Source organism: Plectropomus leopardus, chromosome 4 (genome assembly GCF_008729295.1).
Source record: "Plectropomus leopardus isolate mb chromosome 4, YSFRI_Pleo_2.0, whole genome shotgun sequence".
In the NCBI taxonomy this organism is placed as follows: domain Eukaryota; kingdom Metazoa; phylum Chordata; class Actinopteri; order Perciformes; family Serranidae; genus Plectropomus; species Plectropomus leopardus.
The window spans coordinates 27,941,429-27,968,514 of record NC_056466.1 but is presented as its reverse complement, the minus strand read 5'-3'; the positions used below and the strand labels follow the sequence as shown (position 1 = coordinate 27,968,514).

The window sequence follows — 27,086 nt, the reverse complement described above, 5'->3', positions numbered from 1 at the left end:
CACTGAAAATAAAAAGTTCCAGTAATTATTCTTACTTTGGCAACATGGAGTGTTTCCTTCTCAGAAATCTGGAAAGCATCCATAATGACATCTTAATCAAGTACAAGGACTAAAACTTTCCAGATCCCTTGACAAAACAAAGGCAGTTTCTGAAATATATAATTTGACCAAGTGTCCTTGACCAACCTTGAAATAACTGCCATGCAAGTAACAGTTATTTATATGTTACAAAGGTCCACGAAACTATATTTATGATTACTATAATTATATATTTACAAAAAAATCCAGTTTAACATTTTCAGGTGATTTGCTTGTTAGTTTTGTTCTTTCCTTTTCTTTGTGGTTATTTTGTCATTCTTTTCTTGTATTTTCTTTTTCTTTTTTTTACTTATTTCTTCTTATTTTTGGCATTTTTAAAAAATTAAACTGCTAATTTCCTCCCCCTGTTTTTTTTAAAGATATCAAGCCCACTTGCAAAGGTTTCAAAGGGTTAAATACAAGAACATGTATCTCTTTTTCTTCTTCTATTTTGTACAGTATCATACTCAGCTGTAATGGTACTGTTTTGTGTCTTTTTCGCAGTTATGGTACTGTTTTGTGTCTCTTTTAATTGTCACCCCTGAATTTGCAGCCACGCACCTCCGATACCCTGATTAAATTATGTAAAAATTTGGCAGAGCTCATCATTCCTATGTGGGGTGTTAGGGTCAGACCCATATTGAGATAACCGAAATACTTAAAATGTGATAATATCAGTGTGTATAGAATGTTAATATTAAAATGAAAAATTACTTGTATTTTCATCAGATACATTTTCTCATATCAGTATTATGTATTTTACTTTGATACATTTGATGAGTAAGCATTTGTGTTTTGTAACAATATACTTGTATTTGTGGCCATCTTGCACTTAACAAGTGGCTGAAGTTTTAATTTAATTTTTTTTTTCAAATAGGGAAACCTATGAAAACATTCATTGTTCAAAATAAGGTCATCAGAAACAGGAGAGAAATCATGTTTCTTTCTCTGAACTGCTTCATGCGTAACATCAAAATGCCAAATGAGTCTATTCCAAGAAGTCTTCCACATGCTATTATTCTACACAACACATGTATGTTTTGATCCAAACACAACTACTGTTTGGTTTTGAAACATAACACCGTCTATGAGTACTTATCTCATATGTGGGCTCCACACGTAATGGAGTTGAAAAACAAACTCACTAGCCACATGAACCAAGAAGGCATGCTGACGTTTCTTTATGTTAAATTCCATGAAGGCTGGGACACAAATGCACACACACATACTGGCTGAGGCTTGAAACAAAAAACAATCACTGGAAAAATCTAGGCTACAGTTTTCATGTCATTACCATATTAACATGTAATTACCATAGTTCTCTCTTTTTTTTTTTTACTGCCAACCAAAAATGCATCCTTTTGATTAAGGCCAACACACATTTCTGCCACATTACTCACATTAAATGTCAAAATGACTGGTTAGTTTTCTGTTCCTGGAAAGATGATTCAGAGGTTTCACAGAAGTGTTGATGTTGACAGTATTCTTTTGAAAGGTAGACTTTAGGTTAGGAATAAAGGCCGTTCCACTTTTCATCTGTATGACAAAGGTTTAAAGGGATAGTTTGGAACTGCTAATGTAATGGGTACTTATCCAGGGTAACCCTGCATTACATAGTGCAGATGTTTGTCTGCATGCTTCCAGTATGGAGAAGGTACAAGGAACAAGGTGGATTTGATTGTCACTTTTCGTAAACGTAGTTTAAGAAGAAATGAATTTCAAGTTGACCCTAAAGTCTGCTACATCTTTTTGGCGTCAAGGTAGGAGATGAGGAGTCTCACAGCCTGGTGAAAGAAGCTGCTCTACAGTCTGGTGGTTCTGCAGCAGATACTTGTGTATCTTTCCCAGATGGCAGCAGGAAGAACAGACTGTGGCTGCGGTGGCTGCTGTCTTTCAGTATCCTTTGTGCTCTGTGCAGACACCTCACTTCACCGAGGTCACTGATGCTCTGTAGATGGGAGCCAGTGATGTTCTGGGCAGTTTTAATCACCTGCTGTAGAGCCTTCCTGTCCTGGGCTGTGCACGAACCATGCCAGTTTGTGGTGTTTCCAGTCAGTATGCTTTCTATTGCTCCTCTGTAGAGGTTAACCAGGATCTTACTCTGGAATTTAGCCTTCCAAAGCCTTCCTATAACGTTACCCAAATTTTTGTTTTTCCTTTTAAATCTGAAGGTGTACAATTCACACTGTGACGTGCAGGCTAGCCTTCTACGTCACCTCTCAGTGGACTGACTGGCTTCTAGTGACATATTAAGCACATACTCATTCCCATCCATCACCAGCAGTGATTATTTTTAAGAGGGCCATTGTTTTTTTATTTATTTTTTCTTTACCGAACTCATCATTATTTTTCTTTTCTTTATGCAAAAACAGAGATAAATAACCAAGTAGACCTATGCTTAACCAGCAGCCATCTGACAGACACACATGCATGCACGGAATGCATAACCCCCTCCTCCCATTTGTTCCTAAGGCAACAGACAAACTGTCAAGTTTTTAAGTAAACTAGTGACATTTAAAACAATACATTTGACTCATATTATCAGCATTAAAACTTGCAAACAGCAAACTAGAAACTTGATCATTTGGAAAAACATTAAGACTAAGAATTCATTCTCTGTTGCAGTGAACACTAATAACCATGGTAAGTTTTGGTTCAAATAACAAGCAATGCAATGCCACTTTTCATATATGGCAAAAGTAGAGGCTAAATCCTATTTTTCAGTGTTTTTTTCTAATCTAACCCTAATCTCTAATCCTGGTAGAGACAAGGATCCAGCTCCATGACTCCAAAGAGCAGCTGCAACACCCACAGGTACTGTGTGCGGGCCCCAACTGCTCAGGTTGATGAAACCCTATTTGGGAACACAACACCGGTGAGTCATATTGTAGCCAACCAAAGACAATGAAATTGCTGCAAGTGTGTTTATTAATTTTCAAACATCGTGACTAATGTTGCTGAGGCCAAGATCGTAGCATCAGTTTATTGCTACAGTGTGACAGCAGTACAATAGACCTACATTAAATGTCTGTTTAAAGAGTGTAGTTGTGATGCACACGTGTTTTGAGTGGGTCTGTGATATATCTAACTCTGTCCAGATATCACAGTTAGACAAACATGGAAACTCAGCTTCCAAGGCAGAGAATCTGTCCCATAAGAACCAAGAAGGAGCGAGTGTTCAAATAATCACCAAAGACCTCATTCGTAATCTCAGGTAGGCTAACACTCCCTCAAAACATCTTCCATCACTTTGCCTGTGGCAGGAAGAGCATACTGCATATTTCAATAGATTGAAATTAAAGTAGCTAAAGTGAATTTCAAGATAATATGAAGCAAATTTGCAAAATGGGTGCTTTCCCAAACAAGTAATGTACAAATTTACTTTGTGATCAATCCCTGTAATTCAGAGCTATGGTAATTTTAATTTAATTTAATTTGATTTGATTTGATTTGATTTCACCATATAGAAAGAAAATGAATGTTGCAATATCGTAAAAATGCTTACATTAGACAGATTATGCAGTACTGAAACCCCAAAAGCACATCTGACAAAGCAACACCTGTCACTATGCCAGGATCCCCTATAAGGATCCTGTAGGAGCCTCCATCATTCTGCCATCGGCTGAGTTTGAGCGGATCACCTCAAAGTCCCAGGTTCTCACTAAGGAGGAGAGGGTGGCCCTGCAGGAGGCTCATCGGAGAAAGAAATATGAGGAAATTGTAGGAAAACATAAAAAAAATCCAATCAAAATTGTCCTTTAAGCTGCAGATTTACAATAACACTATATTTTTTTTTACTCAGATGGCTGCAGAGGAAAGGAAGCGTCAGATCTATGAGGCAGATCTTTCCCGTAAGGAGAACAAAGCACTGACCGAGCTGGAGATCGAGGCCCGGGACCGAGCGCAGCGCTTGGTGGAGAAGGCCAGCGCCCTAAGGATGGAGCAAGAGGAGGAGATCCAAAAGCTCAACAAGGTAGGAAGCAGCTGCATGACAGTGAGCCATTCAGTCATTGGCATTACTGTAGACTTTTCAGTACTTCTCTCTCTCTCTGTGTGTGGTATCCCCTCAGCTGATCCTGGGTGCTCAGTGTCAAGCCACATGTGAAGTCCAGATCTGTGAGAAGAAGCAGATCCAGGCAGAGTTGCGAGAGGAGGAGAAGCGTCTGGATGCGATGATGGAAGTGGAGCGCCGCAAGGAGTTGGAGACAGTGGAGCAGATTGATAAGTTGCGCAAAAAGCAGACAATCAGGTGAGGGGACCTATATCATACTGTAAGAGATGAAAAACTGTGTGCTTGAGCCACCCGTGTATATATCTAATAAGATCTTTTTTTCTAATTTGCAGTAAGGGCCTTAACTACGTGTGTGTTGTATCTGTGTTTTATTCCAGTGGAATGCAGAAAATCTACGATCAGATCCAGCAACAATCGGAGGACAGGCGACTGCAAGATGCAATCAAAGAGCAGGAGAAACAGCATGTACGAGAGATCCAGGAAAAAATGAAACTGGAAGACCTCAAGGTGCAGACAAAGCCAATGCAGACACAACAACAACACTACAAAAGAGAACATTCACAGAGTCACATATCATGCTCAGGGGAATATGTACACCGGCACTGGAGTTTTATTCTTTGACTGCTTCTAGGCCCTGGAGAAGAGGAGGGAGGAGCAGAAACGTGTGCAGGACGAGATCATTCGTGTCAATGCTGAGACTGTGCGGGCCAAGCAGCAGAGGAGAGAGGAGGAGAAGCTGGCTGACATGAGAGATATGGAATACATACGAAAGAAAATGGTCAGAACAAAAGCAAATGATCTCCAAAGTCAGTCTACTCAGACTAAAAACTAATCTGCAATGACCAGCAGAAAATACAGTTAGACCAACAGGGACACAGGGACAGTTTATACCCTATAGTTCAGTCAAAGGTTCAGAGTGCAGGATTTGGGGGGGAAATATTTGCAGAAAAGTTATAATAACTATGTTGTATTTAGTTTATAATTACCTGAAAATAAGAATCCTGTTTTCATAACCTTAGAATGAGGGGTTTATATCAATGTAAGGAGCAGGTCATCATGTATAGATATCACCATGTTGCATCACCATGTTTCTACAGTAGCCCAGAATGGACAAATCAAACATTGGCTCTAGATCGGCCATTCACCTTTTTTGCATCGGCCACCGTAGTTAGCAGCCCCCTCTGTGACCAGAGCGCCTTAAAAAATACTGAGTTTTTTTTTTAACATGAAACTGTTTTATTCAGTGCTTTTACCGGTTGAAATCACAGAGACCATTTTTTTTTTTTTGGAGAAGATGAGACTTTTGCGGTTAATTTTGCTTCCAGTAAAAAACCTTCCGAACATCTGGATCATAAATAAGGTGCGTACAAATGAGCAGGAACTGGACTGGCTGCCCGTTTGCGATATACCAAACAGCACAGGAAAAACACTGATTTGTAATGCAAAACTGCTTATATCAGTGTTTTTACCAGTTTTAATCACCTGGTTTGATTGTTTTAGAGAGGAAGAGACATTTGCAGATAATTCGGCTCCCAGGACAAAACCTCCTGAACAATGAATTCTAACAGGGTGAAGTTTCAGCTGGTCGTAATCTATAATCGTCACTGCTGCTAGATTCAACTAAATCTCCTTAAATCTTACACACTATTCTTTGAAATAGCTCACTCTTAACATAATTTAATATAGTCTGTCAGTAATATTTTTGAAAATTTCTTATAGGTGCTTGGTTTTTTTTTTTCCATTTATTGTCATTTTATAACCTCTGCAGGAGCGGGAGGCAAACTATGAAGCAGAGCAGAAACGCATCAGGCAGGAGAAGGAGCTGGAGATCGCCAGGCTGAGGGCCCGCCAAGGAAAGGCAAAAGACTACAAGGAAGAGCAGGTTAGGAATAAAACTACCATCTGACCACTACCATAAAGGTGGAACCCACTGAATTTAATCCTATACCATATGAACATACTATAATCACTTTTTAAAAGCACACACACCTTCTATTGGGATTAATGGGAATCAAAGCATTCACTATGTCCAATTTTTTGTGTCTGTGCATTCGGAAGGATGAGCTCCGGATTCGAAGGGGACCGAGAAAAAGCAGAAAAAGAGTGGAGGAGAAAAGAGAAAGAGCTCGTTAGGAAGAAAGCACAGGATGAAGCATTGCTGAGGGCGGCTCGCTTGGAGCAGGTTCACTGCAAAGAGCGCTCCCTAAGAATCAAGAAAGAGCACAAGAAGGCAGAGACTGTGAGGATGCTGAAGTAAGAAACGATTTTTTAGCTTATTTCCACATCATCAAATTGCATTACTTCACGATTTAGAGTAAAAGAAGAATACATCTTATTGTGAGATGGTTCAGAGTGGTAAAATGCATGCTGTATTTACGCTTTAATTATTTGTTTCTATTTATTCATACCATTTTATTAATATAAGTTTGGCGTCTCCTTGTCTCTACACAGGGCGGAGCAGGAAGCAATCGCCAAACAGGAGGAGGAGGAAAAGGAGAAGCAGCGTCAGAGAGCACACCGTTACTCAGAGGCCCTCCGAAATCAAGTGAAGGCACATGAGCTCTCAGCTGCAGCTAAGCGCAGAGAAATCCTCAAGGAGGCCCATCAGGAGCTGGAGGAAACACAGCAAGCACAAAGGCGCCTTGAGGAGGTCAAAGAAAGGAAGCTGAGGGAGCTCAGGTAAGCACTGGCAGGTTAATGGGCTGTCCTTGCGGCTGATTTTTGACATGACTTTTTAACTGAAACCTGACGTGTTCGTCAATGTGCAGGGCTACAGGACTCTCTGAGAAATACTGCAGAGAAGTGGAAAGGAAGGCCAGGGCCTGTTCAACCTGACTCACTTACAACTGGACTGAAATGGTGTACTGCCATCATATTTCACTGTCTCATTTAAAGCAGAAAAAACACATTTGAAGCACTAATGTGAATTGAACATACTGTATATCAGAGTGTATGAATAAAGTTTTCCATTGCATTCTTATCGCTTTTGATTATCGCACATGATGGTGTAGCTCGGTATGAGCTTAGAGGGATAAAAATTCTTATAACGACCATCAAGTCACAAAAACATACCGTAATCCACACAGTGGCATAAATCTACATGCTTTTGAAACACCATGAAGCTGCATGTCTGTGCATGATATATACTTACTGTTGCAAGCCATAGCCATTGAAATGGAAATATCTGTTCAAATGTTGTACTTAACCCCTCCACCCCTGCAGAATACACAGTGATGAAATGCATTTCACAAACAGGACAATGTAAGCTGCTCACATGTTCAGAAACATCAAAACTCCCCTCAACATTAATTTCTTGACAATTCAAAATCCATCACGTGCTTCAAAGGTCCATTGCTAAGCTTTATCAAGTCCACTTTTGCACAAACCATTAACCAATAAAAAATATGACAATAACATAAAAAACACACCAAAAAAAAAAAAAAAAAAAATCTAAATACATTGTCATAAATACGGAATGTGAAATACAGACACTTGGTCCAGTTTCTTTTTAAACAACACAGATAAAAGTCCTTTAAGCCTTTCACACTTGGATGGACATCAGTTTTCTTGTTCAGACCAGACACCTTTCATGAGCATTTAAAAATTTTGAAACTAAAAAAAGTTCTAAATTCTTATAATATTTTAAAAAATTATTAGAAAGAAATGATAAAAATAGATTTAATTTCTTTTTTTTGGTGTATTTTCAGGTCATTCTCTCATAACTTTCTACTAATTTCTTACTAATTTTTGGGCCATTTCTTGTTTAGTTGCTCATTGCCTTCCTACCAAAATTCTAGGCCAATTTGCTCAGGTTATTCAGGGTTAATGCAGTAAAATATTTCTCTTAGCCTATAACCAGACAACAGTTGCAACAGTTATTGCTGTCAGCAATTTTTTTCTGCAAAGCTGAAGAAACGCGGCTCTGGGGTCGACTGTTCCTCGCAGCCTGCCGTAGTAACGTCACACCCAAACAAGGGACAGTTTGGTGGTGATTACTGCCGGATGGTTCAAACTAAGTGGATTTTCTCTGTATATCAAACTTAAATCACAATGTCTCAGGACCCGTGGTAAGTAAATGCGTTCATAGGCTATAAAATATGGTCTCAACTGTATTATTTAGTACAATAAATGACGTTTTTAACCCGGAGAAGTTAGCTACTCCCTCTGTATCCTGTTAGCTAAAGGGCAGCTAGCTGTTCCTTATAAAGATTAAGCAAATACAAAAACTTTTACATGTAATAGGTCTTTACAAAGCCGTTTCGTCATGTGTTATGTGCGATTCAGGGCAAGGAAATTCGTGTTAATTAGTATTCTTTTTCACTATCCACATTGAAGTATGGTAACGTTAGCAGAATCGAAAGAGGAATATAACGAAGCTAAAAATGTCACATGATAGCTAAAGCTTGGGCTCAAATGCTTACGTTTTGCCCGACTTAATAAACATTTAAAAACACAAACATCCACAATACAATGCATTAACCCGTGTTAAATACAAATGGTGCAGCTCAAACTTTTGAGGCTGTCAGTCAGTGGTGTGTATTTACCTTTTTTAGACATTTAGTGGTATATCTGCATAAACTCCAGCAATAAAAAGGCCAATGAGTTACATAAAGCTCTATGTTATTTAAAAAAAAAACCGAGATGGCAAAGCGAGTTTTTATTATTGTATTTTATCATAAAGTATTCTTAAAATACGAGTTGTGCAGGTTGCACAACATTAGGAAAAGATAAGTGAATTGTTTTCCCAGCTCTACAAATCCATAGACCAGTGACTGACAATTTTATTTCACACATCCTCTAATTTACCACGTGACTGGGTTAACAGGGGTCTCTGGGTTGCTCTATAATTTTTCTGTGGCTGCTGTGTGTCATGTCAGTAATGACAGGCCAATTTTACTTACATCTTTATCTCATTTATTGATCCATAGGTTGCAGAACTATGATGCCACTTGTCGCTTGGCACAGGAAATAGCAGAAAACATTCATGAACGAAGCAGGCAGCAGAGAACAGGGGGGAACCCTGCAAAGGTAAGGTGTTACGCTTATACAAATGAAGTGGCTTTGGCTATGAATTTCATCTGATATAGTCAGGCTCTTAGTTTGGTGTGAATATCGTCTGTTTTTTCAGATCAACATGACACTACGAGCATCGCTGCAGAAACTCAAACAGAACATCGCCCAGCTTAAAGAGGGTCTGTTGCGAGCATCATCATCCCGGCGCTTGTATCCTCTCCTCTAAGAATGTTCTTCACACTGGAATTCATGAGTTTGAGATTACAGTTTTGGATTACTTTTGCAGTAGTAGTTGTCTTCCTATAGAGGGCATTAGAGTGTTGTGAAAACATCTGAAAGTGTTTCCTTCAAGAAAGGTTTCTGTGTTTTTGGGTTAAGTCCAAACTGACCCAAAGAAAAGTGTTCGGAGCATCTTCCATCCGCTGTCACTGACAGTTGTTTAAATAACGTTGACCTTTTGCATGACCTTAACATAGCTTCATCAGAATACAGTCAGAAGCTGATAGGAGGCAGAACCTAATTGATGACCTGCTAACCCGAGAGAAGCAACTCAATGCCACCTTCAAGGGCGACATCCCGGAGCCTGAACCTTCCAGGTATTAACATTTATTTGTGAATTATTTATTTATTTATTTAATTCACAGGTTCATTCTTACCGAACTCATCATTTTCAGATCTCCATCCTCCTTAATTTCTTACTTGCAGAGGTCAGCTTTCAGTAAGGTTCAGGGGGTGTCAAATTACAGAATGGCTTTTTCCACCTGACAAAAACTGTTAATCTAGGACATTTATAAGAGATGCTTAAACGTCCATTTAACAGCTGTTTTGTTACTACTTCTATATATATATATATATATATATATATATATATATATATATATATATATATATATTTCTGTCCATGTGTCCATGTTGATTTGTTTCACTCACAGTGACATCTAGTCCTGTCACTGTGTTGCTGAGGGCTCAACAGAGTCTACACACCAATATTCTTGTCATTAAGGTCTGCACACATACATATATGCACATACATATATGCATATACACACTTTCATACACATTATACTCAGGTACTCAGGTATACTCACATTTTTGCTTTCTTATTACTTATTACTTTGAATCATTTTTATTGTTGTTTGCTCTCATTTTTATGGTGTCATTTTGCGTTAATCTTTTATAACATTGTGAAATTTTAAATATTTTTAGGTGGGTTATTTTTAGGTTATTAAGTTAGGTTATTTTTCAGGGAAGCCCAACCGGTTTTCTGCCTCCCTGTGCACCATATACTGTTTGCTATTTTATGTATTTTGTGTGAAAAACATACCTTAAACTTCAACTTAAAATAAAATCAAGAAATTTTTTTTTCTTAAATTAGAGGTCCTCCAAATTATTGTGAAACAGGGTGCAATTTTGAAGACAAAGAGGTGTGCTGAAGCTATGAAGGACTGACTCGTTACCTTAATAAAATTGTTAATTATTAAATATTATTAATTAGAATCATTAAGTATTTTCTGCTGTTGTGAGTGGAATCACTCTGTTGTTGTTTACATGTTACATACACAGGCCTGATACACACATATGCACAAATAGGACCAATACACATGCATTAAATGAAGAGATGTCAGAGCGAGGGGGCTGCCAAAAGTTGGGGGATTGGTGCTTTGTTCAGTTACCAGTCTACATTCCATACTTGGTCTGTCTTGGTCTTCTCTTGGGTCCCAAGCCAAGTCTCTATGGACTGAGCTACTGCTGCTCTGGAACCACAGTTTACAAAATCAATACTGTGTTGTATTCTAAAAGACTTTAAGCTAGCAATTAAGCACATACACTCATTAGGAGAATGTTTACTAAGGTCAATCAACAGAGGAGAAGTAGGATCATTTTCTTATTTTCTTATAAGCAGACTGATTTCTGCCACCTGTGGAGATGCCCTCTGCTGGCTTAGTTGCATATATTATTGCAATAATGCAGTTTCAAGGCGCAGCTTCATTGGCTTCAACTTGTCAGGCCTGGAAGCTGCGTCCACTATTTTAAACAGTCTGTGGTAGACGTGCTCATCAGTGAAAGTGATAGGCAACCCCAGATTGGATTTCATTTGGCGCCTTTCACCTTGCTATATTTGTGTGTTTTCAGTGCTTTTTGTCTTGCATTCCTGCTGCTTACACTCTTCCACCTGGCCCCGTCCTTTTTATAAAGTCTTGACCTCACCTGATTGCTGTGGGGGTATACACCCATGAACATCCCAAACACAGAAGATAAGAAAAAGATGAGAAAATTTATGCAGAGCGCATAGTCCCTGTTGAAAAATATACCACCACAAAGGCGCTCAGTGGGTCAGGTGGTAGAGTGGGCGCCTGATATACAGAGGCTACATCCGGGCAGCGGCCGTGGGTTCAATTCTGGCTTTGGCCGTTCGCTGCATGCCATTCCCATTCCTGCTTAAAGCTGTCCTATCTGATAAAGGCAAAAAAAGAAAAATGCACTGCCACACACCTCTAGTGGGTCATAAATGATGACTGAAAGAGATTATTCCATTGTTTTTATAGTAGAATCCTGCATAGCATAACTTAAACATATACAATCAATGTGATATTCACTTAAATTCATACTAATAGTTCAATTGTCCCCTCCTTGTCCCCCCTGCAGCTGGCAGGATTCATTGATTTGTCCTCAGAAATCAATGGTGGATGTTAATGAAGGGTGACTTTTTTTTTTTTTACCACTAAGACATGCTGCTGCCTCAAAGACTCTATCCTCAAGTCGTGTTCATGTTTTTATTATGTTTTTCTTAATTTGAAAAATATTCTTGCACAGATTTTTGCTTGAGTAGTTCATGAAAATTGATGAATTTTTCTCCATCCCAAGTCTCTTTCTGTCACTGTCCATCAGTGTCAGAAGGACCAAACCAAGCATCACCCCATGATGCTTCATTGAGCATCCTGCTCAGAACATGCCACCTTTCATTTTGTCATTTTCCTCTCTAGATTCTTCTTTTTTATATAATATCTAGTCCTGAACGTCCAATTAAAATTAATGACTCCTCATTCTCCTGTCTATTTCCTTGACCAGAGAGGTCATATGCTCCGTTCTCCTCTTTGATGATGTGTCACCGGTCACTAACTTTCTGTGAAAGTCTTCTTACGTCCGGTGTGACCCTTGTGCCGTGACCTCTCCCTGTGCTATCACTCGGAAGGAAGTCTGCCTGTCTGCCATTTTGACAGGGCGCCTAACTTCACGGCTAATTCTTTTTCATTAAGAGATTTGCTCTGCTGATCACACATTTGGCACCCCCTGAAATGGATGTACACACACACTCATTCATAAGAATGTGCATGTGTGTGTGTCTTGATGAACAAGGATGGAAGGAGTACGTTTACAGTGTATAACTCTGCATTTATACAAGCACCCGTGGAGCTAATCAAAGAACTGCATGCCACAGCTCATATCCTCTTCATCATCTGATGTCATGTCAATGTGACAGCTTTGAAAACTGGCAGTCATTACTTTGTGTAATGTTTGACCTAGTCTGGCCCAGGTGATATTTGTTTGGACAGGAAGAGGAAATGGTGTCATGTTGTTAACTACCTCCAGCTTTTCACATCTGTCTTATAAATGATTGTTTTACTGGAATGCTGGACCCAGCACATTCAGTGCCCGGAGCAAGCTGTCTGTCCTATTCTCATGGAAGCAACATCTCTCAACCGCCTTGAGGGAATTTCTTCAAATTTGGCACAAACTTCCACCTGGACTCAAGGATGAATTGACGAGATTTGGGGGGTCTTAGGTCAATGGTCAAGGATGTTGTGACCTCATCTGTCCCTTTCTTGTGAGCATGATATCATAAGAAGGCCTTGAGTGATTTTTTTTATTTAATTTGGCACAAACATTCCCCCCTGACTCAAGGATGAACTTATTAGATTTTGGTAGTCAAAGGTCAAAAGTTTAGGTCAGTGTGACCTTGCATTTGTCCCATTCTTATGAATGGGATATTTTGAGAACACATTTCTCCAAATTTGGCACAAACATCTAGGACTCATCTTAGACATTGGTGGTCAGTGGTCACAGTGGCCTCACAAAAAACATTTTGGGCCAAAATTCAGGAATTCATGCACTGACTATGACAAAATTTCAATCAAATGTCTAATAGGATAAAATGATGACATTTTGTATCCAAAAGGCCACAGCTTCACTGTGAAATCATAATGTTCTGCAAAAACACTTTTAAGCCATTATTCAACATCATATGGAACAGACGGGGACACATTTGATCAGATACTGGTGACACTAATCTTTGGTGTCCACCTTGAAATTGTGCTGACTTTATAGATCTGTGCTGCCAGTGGTTAGATGTGTGTGAAGCATGTATTTTTCACAGACATGGATGTGAACTGTGCAGCTTGACAGGTTTGCAGAGGCATACAACCAGAAAGTGGTAATTCCCTATTTAAAAAAAACAAACTTTTATATTTATTGTATTTAATACAAACATGAACAGGAACTAATTTGCACAGTATGTGCGGCTATTCTTCTCAGATGGTCCCTCCACGCTGCTTTTGTAGAGGCTCAGCATTGAAGTTCCTACACAGTACAGCTGTGTGTGTGGAGTTTAAGGGAGCAACTGAAATGGGTGTGAAATTAAACAAAGCATCACTTTATCAGATCAGTAGAACCAGATTAGAAAACCACTTTTATTGATGCCTTGATATGAGACTGCCTTTCTCTGATATCTTTCACAAGCTTTGGTTTTGGGATTGATCTACTTAGCGGTGCTTTGCACACGCTTTCATCTTTGTTACAGACCACACACCCAATTACATAAAAGGCTCTGTAAAAAAAATTCAAATGACATTTGCTAATAAATTAGCTTGGCAAACTGTAATCATGTGGTCATATGGTTTTTAGTTCGCTCAGTCAGACCTAACTTTTAATAGTGATATGTGGTGGGTAATTTGGATTTGTGGGTAGGACCCAGTCCCACTGTGTGGTCTCTGAGGACAAAATGTGGGAGGGGGTGGATTGGCCATGCTTGAATAATCTAAGCCGCTCTTTTTTTTGCTGAGAACTTTGGGTAGAAGGAAAGGGGTAGAGGTTACAGAGGTGACTTTAATCTATTCCTGAAACAACACATTCTAAGCATCTCCATTTCAGACTAAGCAAAAGAAGGACCTGGCGCCTACATTTGAAGGCTCGGCTCACCTTGTCACCCCTCAGACCCACCTCTCATCTGTTATTCCCTAACCTTTCCTTTTGTATTTGATTGCACTAGGAATAGTTGTAATTAGTTAAATTTCCCTTGTCCAAGTCATTCAGTCAGGACCTGTGTGCTAAAGCCCCAATGGCGGCAGTCTAGCGCTTAGCTGCTGCCAAAAGATGTGCCCGACTGATTTTGGTGCTCCCCATTGACTGTTTAATTGGATCTTCACACACTGGGCACTTTTGTGGAGGAAGTGGAAAGCTGGCACAGAGTCTCATAGTAATCAGACATGTCAGAGAGATTAGACCGAATGCCTCGTCTCACCTGCTTCTCTGATGGTATCAGCTTCAGCTAGTTAGCATTGAGAATGGTCTGACAGTGTTTCACCGACCACTTCAGAAGCAGCTTGAATCAGTCATCACACAGTGAGATGCATGGTGAGATAAATGTAGTTCTAGGCATTGCTTGTGCAAAAAAGAGATAACCAAAACAGCTTTAACTTTAGACTTTAAAAGACTGGGTTTAATGGACTAGTGTATCTGATTAAGTGACATCTAGTGGTGAGGATAGCTGATTGCAAACTTCCAGTTCGAATTCCTTCAGTGTTCATTGTTCAGTAGATTTTTACCAGGAGTCGAATTATTCCCAGAGGTCTCCTCCTCTGTGAAACAAACAGACCAGGTGATTGAAGCCGGTGGAAAAATAGAATAAACCAGTTTACCATTACAAATTATTGTTGTTGAATGTGGAGGGGCTTTAAACTATGGTGGCCAATGGGGAAACATAACACTGTTGAGGGCCAGTGTTTGGTATTTCAGTTCTAGGCTACTGTAGAAACATGGTGGTGCAACATAGTGGACTCCGTGGAAGAAGAACTGCTCCCTTTGTAGATAACAGTAGGGGTGGGCTAAAAAAATAAATCGATACAGCATAGTGTCTGAATATTATTGCATGGTAATATCCAACAGATACATGGATGGAGAGTATTGATTTTTTTTATTGTATAAATGATTAATATTACATATGCAAATTCAACTTTTGGTAACATATTAGATTCATAAAATCAATAGCTTTGTCATTCCACTACATACGTTTTTTACATTTACAATAAAATTGACTGAAGTAAGATAAACAGACTAAAGACTTAATCTTAACAGGGAAAAGAGATGTTGACATGATTTGTTGTTGAAAAAGCTAATAAATGGCAATATATCACACTATGTTATCACAATCCTCGGCACATTGCAATATGCTTAAAATCGCATTAGTATTTTAATGAGATTTAAGTATCATGATAATATAGCCTCTGGGGATTCCCACCCTTAATAAACAGCTAATTTTAGAGTTTGAACTGTAGATTTCTTATTTCCAAGGGATTATACACCAACCGAGAACATACTTTTTGTAAAAATTATATTTGATTTCTGCCAATATATCCACCTAAATCCTACACACTGGACCTTTAAATGTACCAGTGGAAGCCTGGATGATGTTTGCTTTAGTATAGTTGTGGCATTTTTTTCCCTAATATTCCTACATATGGGTCAGGGCACTTTTCCTTGGCTTGACCACCAGACGACTTGCTCACAGCAAACACGGTTAAATCCAGCCTCACACAGAGATTCTGAACCCGTCACCGCAAGACAGCAATGGGGGGGTCTGAGGCACAGCTTTAAGCTATTAACAGAAGAATAGCTTTCAAACCACATGGCGGTGTTTAGCACAGCGCAGCACAGCACAGAGAGCTCTCTGGTCTGTCACTTCGTCAGAGCCAAACCTCCCCAGCAGCCGCAGTCCTGTGACAGATTAACATGCACCGTTTACACACTACGCAAGCTAACCTGGTATTTTTCAATCGTTCGAAAAACTTAAAAGACAAAATGAGTAAACACTTGCTGTGATCTGAAGGGTTTTGTTGTCATAAAATGTTCAAAAGAGTACAGTATTTAAAAGGGTACATGCCTTGCACAGATGTGTTTGCTGTGAGAGTTGTACAGATGTGCATTGTGCTCTTATACCAACCAGGCACATTGAAGGTGTTTACTTATGTAGCTAAAAATCACTGATGCACGATGGGTGTTTTAGACTTGTGAGCTGAAATGGTGATGGACAGACAAAAAGTGCACTTTTGCCATCTGCTTTCAGTTGTAACACACTGTTGGGTGATTTGAATTTGTTACTTTAACAGCATGTAAAATGAGACACAATGCGCTCACTCATGATTAAACTTTTGGTTTTGGATGCTGGATCCTCATAGTAAGGAATAAAATAGGAAAGAACAGGATGCCCTTCTTCAACATGCCAATGTACACACTGAAGAAGAGCGGCTTGCCCGAAAAACATCTTTGTGGCAAGGTTGAAAAGTTAAATCCCAGTGCTGTCTGGATTTATACTTTAACAGTGTGATTTGCTTTTGTGTTTGTAATTTTATGGTCTCCAAATTTTTTTGTTACGTATCATCATGGTTCTCTTGTAAAAAAAAAAAAAAATTGAAAAGCATCCAGGAAACATTTAAGGACTAAATATTGTTATGTTGACGTTCATAGGTCGACGTTGATGGGTGCAGGGGCAGGGACGAGCGGAGGTGTCGCCACCAACCCCTGGCTGATCAACGAATCAGAGGAGACCAGAGGGCTGACCTTTGGAGAGATCAAACAGCAGCAACAACGAATCATTGAAGGTAATTGCACATAATTGAATACATGTTAAATGGACTGCAGTTGTGTAGCACTTTTCTACCCTAACAGCCACAGAGCTTTGTAATTTGCTCCTCAGTTTTATACACACACACACACACACACACACACACACACACACACACACACACACACAAAATAGTGACAAAGCTGCTAGACAAGACACTGTGGGTTGAGTGTTCAAGGACATTTGAGGGATTAAACCGTCACTCTTGCCTCAGCTGACCGTAATGAGACAGTTCCATTCCAGTTCCATTGTGTGATCTACCAAACATGTTTCCAAGTTTTATTTCTTTTCAATGAAATTAGCCTCAAGACCAAATTAACAATTACCCGCATCACTTGGCTAAAAATTATAACTCATATTTGACCTTATTTGTATCTCTACGACAATTATAGCATGGCCATCCATCCCATCATAAACATATACACAATACCCTCTGCCTGTCTAGTGCAAAAAAAAGGGCATTTCTAATAACACACTAAAATAAAGAAAGCTGAGAAATAGCAAGAGCATTCTAGACACAGTGTGATTAATAGTTTTGGCCATGCTGGTTGTAGGCATATAAAAGATGATCATAATAATTCACATTTAGAAAACATATTGTAAGCCCACGCCTGCTTTTTCCTGTTTCCTGAATGACTCTGACATGACTTGAACACCCAGACATTAGTTCACCTGACTCCGAGCGACACTTCATTGCTATGTCTCCATTATGGCTCTGGTTATTGTCAGTTTGGGATCACAGATTCCTCTTAAGACAGTGAAACCAAACCACATGGAGGTTTCTGGTCCCCTGTGGGATTTCTGGTGGAGTTGGGTAATGGTGAGTGCCTGAACCTGCGGTCATAAAAAAATTCCTGTGGTGGAAAGTGTGTCAAACTTGGAAACCTACGAAGGCCAACACTTTTTCTTTTCTTTTTCTTTTCTTTTCTTTTCTTTTCTTTTCTTTTCTTTTCTTCTCTTCTCTTCTCTTCTCTTCTCTTCTCTTCTCTTCTCTTCTCTTCTCTTCTCTTCCTTTCAGCTTTTTGCTCTCCACCTTGGCTTGCCACAGTTATAATAACAGGAGTACGGCTGAGTGGGGTAAAGCACTGAATGACTCACATGTGGCACCGCGAGCTGCGCTGGACCCCAACAGCCTGTCATTCCTATTTCCTAAATACTTGCCTCATTATATCACAAGTGCAGTGTACTATAATTTCTCCCTTCTTCCAATTGGCTTGTTCAAAGAAGATTGAAGCAGAACTTAATAAGTTGTCCTCTGACCCACCGCTAAATTTGACATCACATTATACTGTAAATTTAAAACCAATGTGTTTTCATGCCTCCATGTCGGTAAAAGGCAGAGGCCGGGGCATTATGTTTTCAGGTTGTCCATCTGTATCATTTTCATGAACATGATATCTCAAGAACACCTTGAGGGATATTTTTTCAGATTTGGCACAAATGTCCACTTGCACTTCACAATGAACTGATTTAATTTTGATTGTCAAAGGTCAAGAGTCAAGGTCACTGTGACCTCTTCTGTCTTATTCTCATGCACGCGAAATCTCAAGAACACCTTAAAGGAATTTCCTAAAATTTTTCAGTTTGGACTCTACAAGGAACTGATTAGAATTCAGCAGTCAAAGGTCAACATGACTGTTACTTTGCATCCCTCTCATTCTCATGAACACAATATCTCAAGAAGGCTTTGAGGGAATTTATGCTTATTACCAAAAAAAAAAAAAAAAAAAAAAGATAACACAGTGATGATGATATAAAGTGATTATATTATATATCCAAAAGCTCAAACACTGTGACACTGTGACATCAAAATGTTCTCAGAAAACACTTTTCTGGCCATTACTCAATGTCCTCTCTCAGGAACAGAAGGAGAGACATTTGGTCAGATACTGAATTGGTGACACTAAGCTTGGGTGCCCACCTTGAAATTGTGCTGATTTTACGGATCGACTGTGCTGCCAGGGGAGGATGTGTGTTAAGCATCCACATTTTCATGAACATAATTGTAAACTGTAATTGCAACTTGACTGGTGAGGGGCGGTAATATTAGCTCTCAAGTCTTTTTCTCTGTATTTTGTTCTGGCATTGCATAATCTCAGAGCTCTTTCTGTTTGACTCTTCCTTTGTCTCATGTGTGTCTCAAGTGTAAAAAAAAGTTTATTTTTTCTTTCCTCTCACTTCACAGTCCAGGATGCAGGCCTGGATGCACTAGCAGCTGTCATCAGCCGACAGAAGATAATGGGCCAGGAAATAGGCAATGAGCTGGACGAACAGAACGGTAAAGTTTAATTTGCATGTGCGTCTGTACATATTCATCGAAAAAAAAAAAAAATTCCAGACACATTACACATGGCTGTGCAAAAGCAATCAGACATACTTGTTCTGCAATGGAACGATTTGCCTCATGTAACTTGCTGGACAGTGATACTCCCTCACACCACCACAACACTGACATAGTTAGTAACAAGCACACACACGCCCTCACACTGCCATTGTCAGAGCGACTGACCTCACATTCAGGTCACGACCGTGTCTACCAGGTTATCCTTTGTCATATATCCCACAGAACAAAGTGACCTCTCTTTTTGCGTGTGCTCTGGAATCAGATCTGCCCAGAGATAATGGCACTTTTGAGTTATTTCTGGCTAAATGCCTCTCATCAGTCCAAAAATAGCTTCCATCACAGGTATAATGTGCTATACAGATCAGAGTGCATTGCTCCAGACTGTTTTTATGCTCAGACAGGCGGTACTTGAGACTTAAGACTTTGGGACGATTGTCTGTCAACTGGTGAACAATTAGATCCTTTAATGCATCGCTTTCAGAAGACTACAGCAGTTAATAGGCCATGGTCTGAGAGTGTTACCTTACAAAGAGGATGTACAAGTGTATTCCTGTTGTTTTAAAAAAAAAAATCATTGTTTGAGCTATCTCTAATGTTTACATTGAAAACGAGCCCAGAATGTGCATTAGTCTGTCAGATTGTTTTCTGACAATCAGGGGAAGACACTTCACAGTTTAGAAACTGTAGGTTGATAGAAGAGCAGAGTGGATAGTTTAGCCCACAGCACTAATTATGGAGTGGTGAGGCTGAGAGGCACTGTTGGGACTGGTGTCTTTACCACAAACACTTAGGATTTGGTAGAGCCTAGACCTGATTCCTTTCTCTCAATGGCAAGCCAGATAGTCTTCGGGCTTCAGTAATTTGTGGGGTAGTTTTATCACGATACATTATTGATTTTTTGGACAATGATGCAATGTTTGTTGATATCACAATTTCTGCAACGGTCAGTTAGATTCAATTCACGGGCCCAATAAATATCCTCATTGTTATTTTTTATAGCTGCTTTCTGTTGTTTGCATGCACTAGGCTGCTAGTGCTATTTGAATGTGTCGGGAGGAGTCATGCTTTGAAGGAAACAATGACACAGACTACCATGGAAATTTCAAATCAACTGCGTATCTTAAAGATGACGATTATTGAATCAATATATCAATCAAGATTTATGTATCTTTACACCTAGGGCTGGGTGATATGGAAAAAATCTAATTTCACAGTATTTTTTACTGATATTGCAACGACAATGTAAGGTTGACTATTTGTAAATGCCTGTGTGTCCTTTGTATCTTTCTGTGTCCCCTCTCTAAAGTCAGAGGTTTTTGCTGGTCTGTCAATGCAGCGCCAGCAGAGCTCTCCATGAGTTCTTTCTTCCTCAGCAGCAGTTTGTAACTTACGGGGTGGATAATTGATCTATGAATGCATTCACAGCTGATTCACTTTCAGTGCACCTGAAGTTCTGTTTCTCCATCTCTGCCCGATTGTATTCTGCACTCAGACAGTGTGGTGCTATAAATAGCCAAACAGTATATACAGAATATCCCATTAGGGCTCCTCATGAATTATCCAGCTTCAAAAATAGATTTAGATGTCTTACTCATCGTGGGCACACAAATAAACTAATGTGCAGAAAACACTGCTCTAAAACCAAGAAAAGACAATACTTACGATATTTTGATATCCAAAATTGAAGGCAATATCTAGCCTCATATCACGATATTGATGTAATGTTGATGTATGTTGCCCAGTCCTATTCTGCTGCTATTCTGAATTGTACAGTTAGAAACAAACATAGTGATAAAGCGTAATTCTCTACAGAGAAGACCTTTTTAAACCAAATTTATGGAGTGCAGCATGAAGTTAAAATGATAGTTTTGAATGTTCGTAATTTTTGTGGCAACCTTAGAGGAGATCCTTAACAAGCAGCTCATCTGCAGTTGTCTTTCACACCTACAGTACAGTCAGTTATTGTCTGTCTCTACCCTAATGACCATCCTCCAGTTGGGAAAAGAAGGCGTTGTACTATCCTGTAATATCCTGTCTGAGTAGTTGTACCCAAACAAGTCCAGTTGTATAACCGAGTGATCTCGGCATGGAAACAAACGACCTTCCCTTCTGCTGGGAAGGAATGGCAGATGTTTGGTTGAATACTGATGGGAGAATGGAAGAGAAAGACAGGAAAGCTGATTGTTTTTAGCCCGCTCTCCTGTTCCCGTATTGAACTAGAGATGGATCATTGCTCTAATGCTCCGACTGGCGTGTTTTTCTTCTCGTTCTTTCAGCTTGATGTCAGTGTTTCCAATAATACAAACCTGAAAGGGTGATGGGAGAGCTGTAACTGAGAATTACACCAGCTCCACTGCAAGAGAGTGAGAAGGCAAATGGTTTTGGCCATGGAAACAAAAGCTTGTCACTACTCCCGTGTTTAGACCCCCACATGACTCTTAAATATAAATTTGATGGGAACTCAACTCTTTATTTCTGTAATGGCCCAAAATATCTATGCCACCTGTGGGTATTGTAATCGGCTCCATGTGGAGAAATCCAAATGGTACTCATTTGTAGAAGCCCGCACACATTTCCACCAGCTTTTTTTCAAAGGAAAGCATATCTTGGTTTTATTATATCATGATATAATAGTACTTATACACTGCCTTTTGTTTATTACCAAAGATATTCATGGTGCATGCAATGAAACTTGTGTTCATGCAGCCGGTTGATAAAAGTGTAGACATAGAATTTCCATGGGGGACCAGTCTGAGCTCCTCACGGTCTCTCCACAATTTATGGCTGAGCTTCAGGTTCATAAGGCCTGCTGACACCAGGCAATGATTCACAGGGCCTGCAGGCCTCCGGCCTTCCACAGCTTTTCTTTACCTCCCTGCGTTTCTTTCCTTTTGTGGGACCTTTGCTGCCCTTCCATCACTCATTTCACTCCCTGTTCTACTTTTGCCTCTTTTCAACAGTTCTTTATTTTACAACCTCTTTCACATTTCTTCCATCTCTGTGTCTCTTCTGTATCCTCTCACACTGAGTTATAGGAGAAATCTTTGTTTCTTAGTGCTTCACAGGATGGAGAGTGGGGATATATCATTCATGCAGATGTCGACCTTGTGACTGCTGGTAAGGTCCCCACGTTCCAGAAGCCTGATTTAGGGTTCTTTGGAGTAACTCGCAAGTTTTGATAAAGGAGTGTGAGTAGCGTTACCTACACTAGAAAATATGTTTATGTATTTATTTCTATATTTTCAGTATATTCAGGCAAGCTAAAAAAATCTGCCAGAACGCTGCAACCATGAGCAATTGACGAATTTTAATGCATTGCTCTCAGAGGACTGTAGACTCTTGCAAATAATGGTGCTAACTAGAACCAAATAGGGTTCTTCGGCTTGTCCCCACAGGAGGACCCTTTACGGTACCTCGTTCCATTTAAACATTCCACCTGGAACCCATGCAATACCTAGATCCTAACTTAAAGGGTTATGCCTTGAACTATCTGTGAAACGTTCTAATCAGGACTTCCTTTGACCTTCTGTCCGGGTTCTATCCAGAACCTGTCTACCTTCTAAACATGAGAATTTGATATTCCAAGGGTTTCATCTAGAAACCACCCAGGGGGGCTTTAAAAATAGTATTTGACTACATTACTCATAGATCTCCCTCCCATGAATAATAGTGTTAGTGTAACAGGTTAGCCTTGGGAGTAAGGGAACCAAGGAAAGTCCAAAGGTTTAGTGTGCATATAAAAAAATATGTGTTGATCAACAAAAAATGAAAAAAAAAAACAAACAAGAGAGGGCGATGACGCACAACTTCCAACTAAATTCAACATTTGAAGTTGTACCAAGAGGAGTAAGTCAAAGCTATTTTAACAGAGTTAGTGAGTTAAGTTTATTAGTAAATGAGTAAATACAAATTTTAAAAAGCATGAATTTGTAAATTTAATATCATTAATGTCATTACATTAATTGAAGAGTGGCTTGTTTAGAACTTGAAACTCAAAGTTTAGGACTTAAGACTTGACTTAGGACTTGTCAGCCTTAGCTTGACTCAGGACTTACTTTTCTTGACTTGGGCCTTGAGTGCAAAGACTTGAGACTTAATTGTGACTTGTAAAACATTGACTTGGTCCCATCTCTGCCAGCCAGACAGTCATATTCTCAGAGTCTGCTGGGCTGACAAACTCTGCATGCTGTCAGTCAATGTGATCATCTCCCTTGTTTATTTTCACTGTCAGTCTTGTGTGTGTGTTGTTTTAGCTCACAATTCTCTGGGTCACGTTGGCGATTTACAAATCCCCAAATAAGAAAACAGCAATCAGAAACAGAGATGTCCTCCCATTCCTACTGAGCATACCAAGTTCCTCTGTAGCAGTGCTGTTGCTATGGCAGTTTTATTTATTACAAAACAAAATTCAGTGCGATATAAAATATGTTTATGAGAGTGTTGTGACTTTTCTGTTGGATGCCTTCAGGCTTTGCGGCCCTGAAGACCCAGCACTCACTCCAGCTTTCTTTGGTAGTTAATCCAGTATGCAAGGAAAGTAGCTTTTGTATTTCTAAGTTTTATATCCTTGTTATTGTAACATTAACTCTGCATTGATTCAAACTACGTTTCAAGTGTCACCTGTCCTTCTACTGTTTTCCTAATATGAGACAATGAGTTGAATTAAGGTTTACTGCATCAAAAAATGAAAATTACTGTTTTTCTTCTAGACTTTTACTTAAATTAGTTTTTATTATTATTACACGAGACAGCTTTCTAGGTACTGCATTTCTACCTTGTATTAAATGTCAAAATCAACAGTATAAAAAGTAACAGCATAGTTTTATGTTTTCGGAGAGGCAGGGAAAATGGATTTAAGTAATAAAGCAGGGGAATGGCATGGCTCCTTGGTGATCTTGACAATTGGTGTGTAACCTTGGCGTCCGACTGTCTTTCTGTCTTGTAGGGTTCCTTTTCCCCCTGATCACTGTACTGTAGCACTGTTTTCCTATAAATAGATTAAGCTCTTTGTAGTTTGGCTCCTGGAGTCTAGCTCATGACCCAAGTGCAGTGGAGGTTGCAGTCATTTCCTTTTTGGGAAACAAATCCAGCTGAGGTCAGCAAGGAAGATGACCCGTTTTTTAAAAGGTTTAGAGATGAACCCAAAGCCCTCAGTAACTCCCATCTCAGTCTCGACCGGATCAGAATAGACTAAAATGTAGAAATGAGTAAGCAGACCGATTACCTCAAGTTCAGCCTGCTTTACGGCTCATAACATTAATCTGCTGCACACTGAGGATTTTGCCAACTTTCGTGCCAGTCATAACAAAAAGAGAAATTCAATAATGATTGTCAGTGTGTTAAGATTATTTAAATGACGTGCTGTCGTCAAGTTCATTTCTCATATTTCTGCTATGATGTTACCAAAGATAGTATATTTTTATTTCCAATTTAAATGTTGCAGGAAATAGTTTGGCACATACCGACTGAAATGGCTTGCCTCAGCAGTAGTCTCCCCTCCCACCAAGAAAGATCAACATAAATTTTACTTTATAAGTGTTGATATTTCTCAGAGTGTGGCCTGGAACGATGACATCAGTCCACGGCAGTGACTTATACTAGTGAGTGACAGACAGTGGCTAGCTCATTAAAATAGTGGCTTTTTGAAAGGAGAGGCGAGAGTTTGAGTTCGTCCTATTCTTTTTGGACTTCTTCTCGATTGAATTTGACTGGTGGTGAGGTACTGCAGCTATGACATATCCCATGTACTGTACAAACTCCTATCTACAGCATGTGTGAGTGAAAACCATGTGATGTAGACAGACATAGAGACACAGCAATCCACGCAAACAAAGGGCAGATTCATTTTCAGGTGTATCTCAGACCGCACGGCTCCATCAAGATCAGGAATAGGCTTGACTAATTGCATGAATGAAGGATGAGTTCATCTATTTTCCACCACCTTTCAGCATGTTTGAAGTTCAACAGGAGTTTCCAGCTGAACTAAATCTGCTTCTCTGAGTTCACCACAAATAAACCATTCAGATGAATCAAGTCACTGCCATTTGTTCCGTATATTTGTCTCCACATCCAGATCTAATTTTGAATGTTCCTCAGACCCCTGACAGCTCTAGCAGATGTGTTCCCACATTAACTATCACAACCATGGCCTTTCCATGTCCCGTCCCTGTTTTTCCCTGTCTCTTTGATAATAATTCTTTGGGCTGCTTGGTATTGCAACTCCTATCTTAACTGAGAACGCTGTAATAGCCACAAAGTGTACAGTACATCCGGGACTGGAGGGAAACAGACCCTCATTTGGATTGAGACCTTCTGGAACAAATTTGAGATGGATGTGAGAGATATTTTCTCTAAGGCATTGCAGCAGGTCTGACCACATGTGCACTCTGGTTTTGTCTGACTTTTGGAGATAAGAAGAAGTGGATGTCTTTTTTGCATGACAGTAGCAGCTCTGTCCAAAAGTTACATCTTGTGTTGTCTAGTAACAAGCCTTTGCTTCTAAACAAACTTTACCTTTCACTTACTCACTACCTTTCACAATTATCCAGAGTGATTTAGCAAAGAATGAACTTTAGGGATGGGGATCAAGAATCAAGAACCTGTAGAACAGGTTCCAAACTGCACGATCCATCTAAATCATATCATTTTCTTTTATCAGTGCTGGCATGATTTTTTTGTTTGACAGTTCTGCATTGCAAAACAATGATGTCAAACCCAGGCATCTACACTGCTGGGAACTTGCGTCAAATAATGGTAGAGAGGAAGAAACACTACAATGGTTTACTTTATTTCACCAAGAGAGATGACAGCAGTGATGTTTGCAATGTCTGTAAAATGATAATTTCAAGAAAGGCTGGAAAAACCAGTAATAGGCTAAGACATCTTTCTATGCAACATTAGCTTAAATTCAAGGAAAGCCATGTATTTGACAATACACACGAGAGCTTCTGCTTTCCAATCCAGCAGGACATCCGTCACTGAGGGTGAATATCCAATGTTATAAGAACATCAGCAACACCAGGCTTTTGTCTTTGGCCAGTAAAACCTATATGAAACCAAATGCTGCAAAGATATTTTCTCATGATGACAGACAAACTATCTCTACACTGTGTTCAGACTCAGCGATAATAAAGGAGTTGGGTTGACACTAAAACCTATAGGCCTACTTTTTTCCAACCACCCCAAAAAAAATCTGATCAGGAAATAATAAGGAGCAAACTTCCATTTTAAAAACAATTGTGCGCATGTCCCTTTTTTTTAAAAAAAAAAAAAAAAATCATTCTGTAACTCCTCTCAAAATTCTGACATCTTTGTGGGTCTGTGAATGCAACACAGTGTAGGCTTTTTTCCTCAAAAGCTGTTTGAGGAGTAAGACTTGTAGGGTAGATAATTAATCTGTAGATCTGGTCAGAGATGATAAGATCAGTGGATGAGAGGAGCAGCTGCTGCAGAGGTAAGAGAAAGCAAACTTTTAGACCCAGTGCAATGATCAGTTAAGTTTCACCTTCACTGCGCCTGATGTCCTCCTGCTCTGTCCGTGCCCAGACTATGCTCTGTGCTCTGCGAGTGTGGTGGAATTGGAATATACCATTCGATTTCCCGAATGGTATATTTCAATAGTGCTCCAAATGAATGCTCCAGCTCCAACAATATAAAAGCAATACATGGTAGCGGATGTTTAATTTGTGGCAGGCTGCCACAAAACATGAATGGGTGGAAAACCCTGGTTGTATTTGTAGTTA

General features: G+C 39.5%; 1 protein-coding gene and 1 pseudogene across 1 annotated transcript in view; both read left to right on the top strand.

The window, feature by feature from the left end:
- Positions 1-1,723: 1,723 nt before the first annotated feature.
- On the top strand, positions 1,724-6,925 carry LOC121941692 (annotated as a pseudogene).
- Positions 6,926-8,055: 1,130 nt separating this feature from the next.
- stx8 (syntaxin 8) overlaps positions 8,056-27,086 on the top strand; it is a 59,287-nt gene continuing 40,256 nt past the window's right edge. Inside the window, exons 1-6 of the mRNA XM_042485413.1 lie at positions 8,056-8,157; positions 9,019-9,118; positions 9,219-9,313; positions 9,589-9,699; positions 16,844-16,977; positions 19,186-19,278. Of these exons, the coding sequence (XP_042341347.1) occupies positions 8,141-8,157; positions 9,019-9,118; positions 9,219-9,313; positions 9,589-9,699; positions 16,844-16,977; positions 19,186-19,278 (550 nt within the window). The 5' untranslated portion in view covers positions 8,056-8,140. The remainder of the gene's footprint in view (positions 8,158-9,018; positions 9,119-9,218; positions 9,314-9,588; positions 9,700-16,843; positions 16,978-19,185; positions 19,279-27,086) is intronic.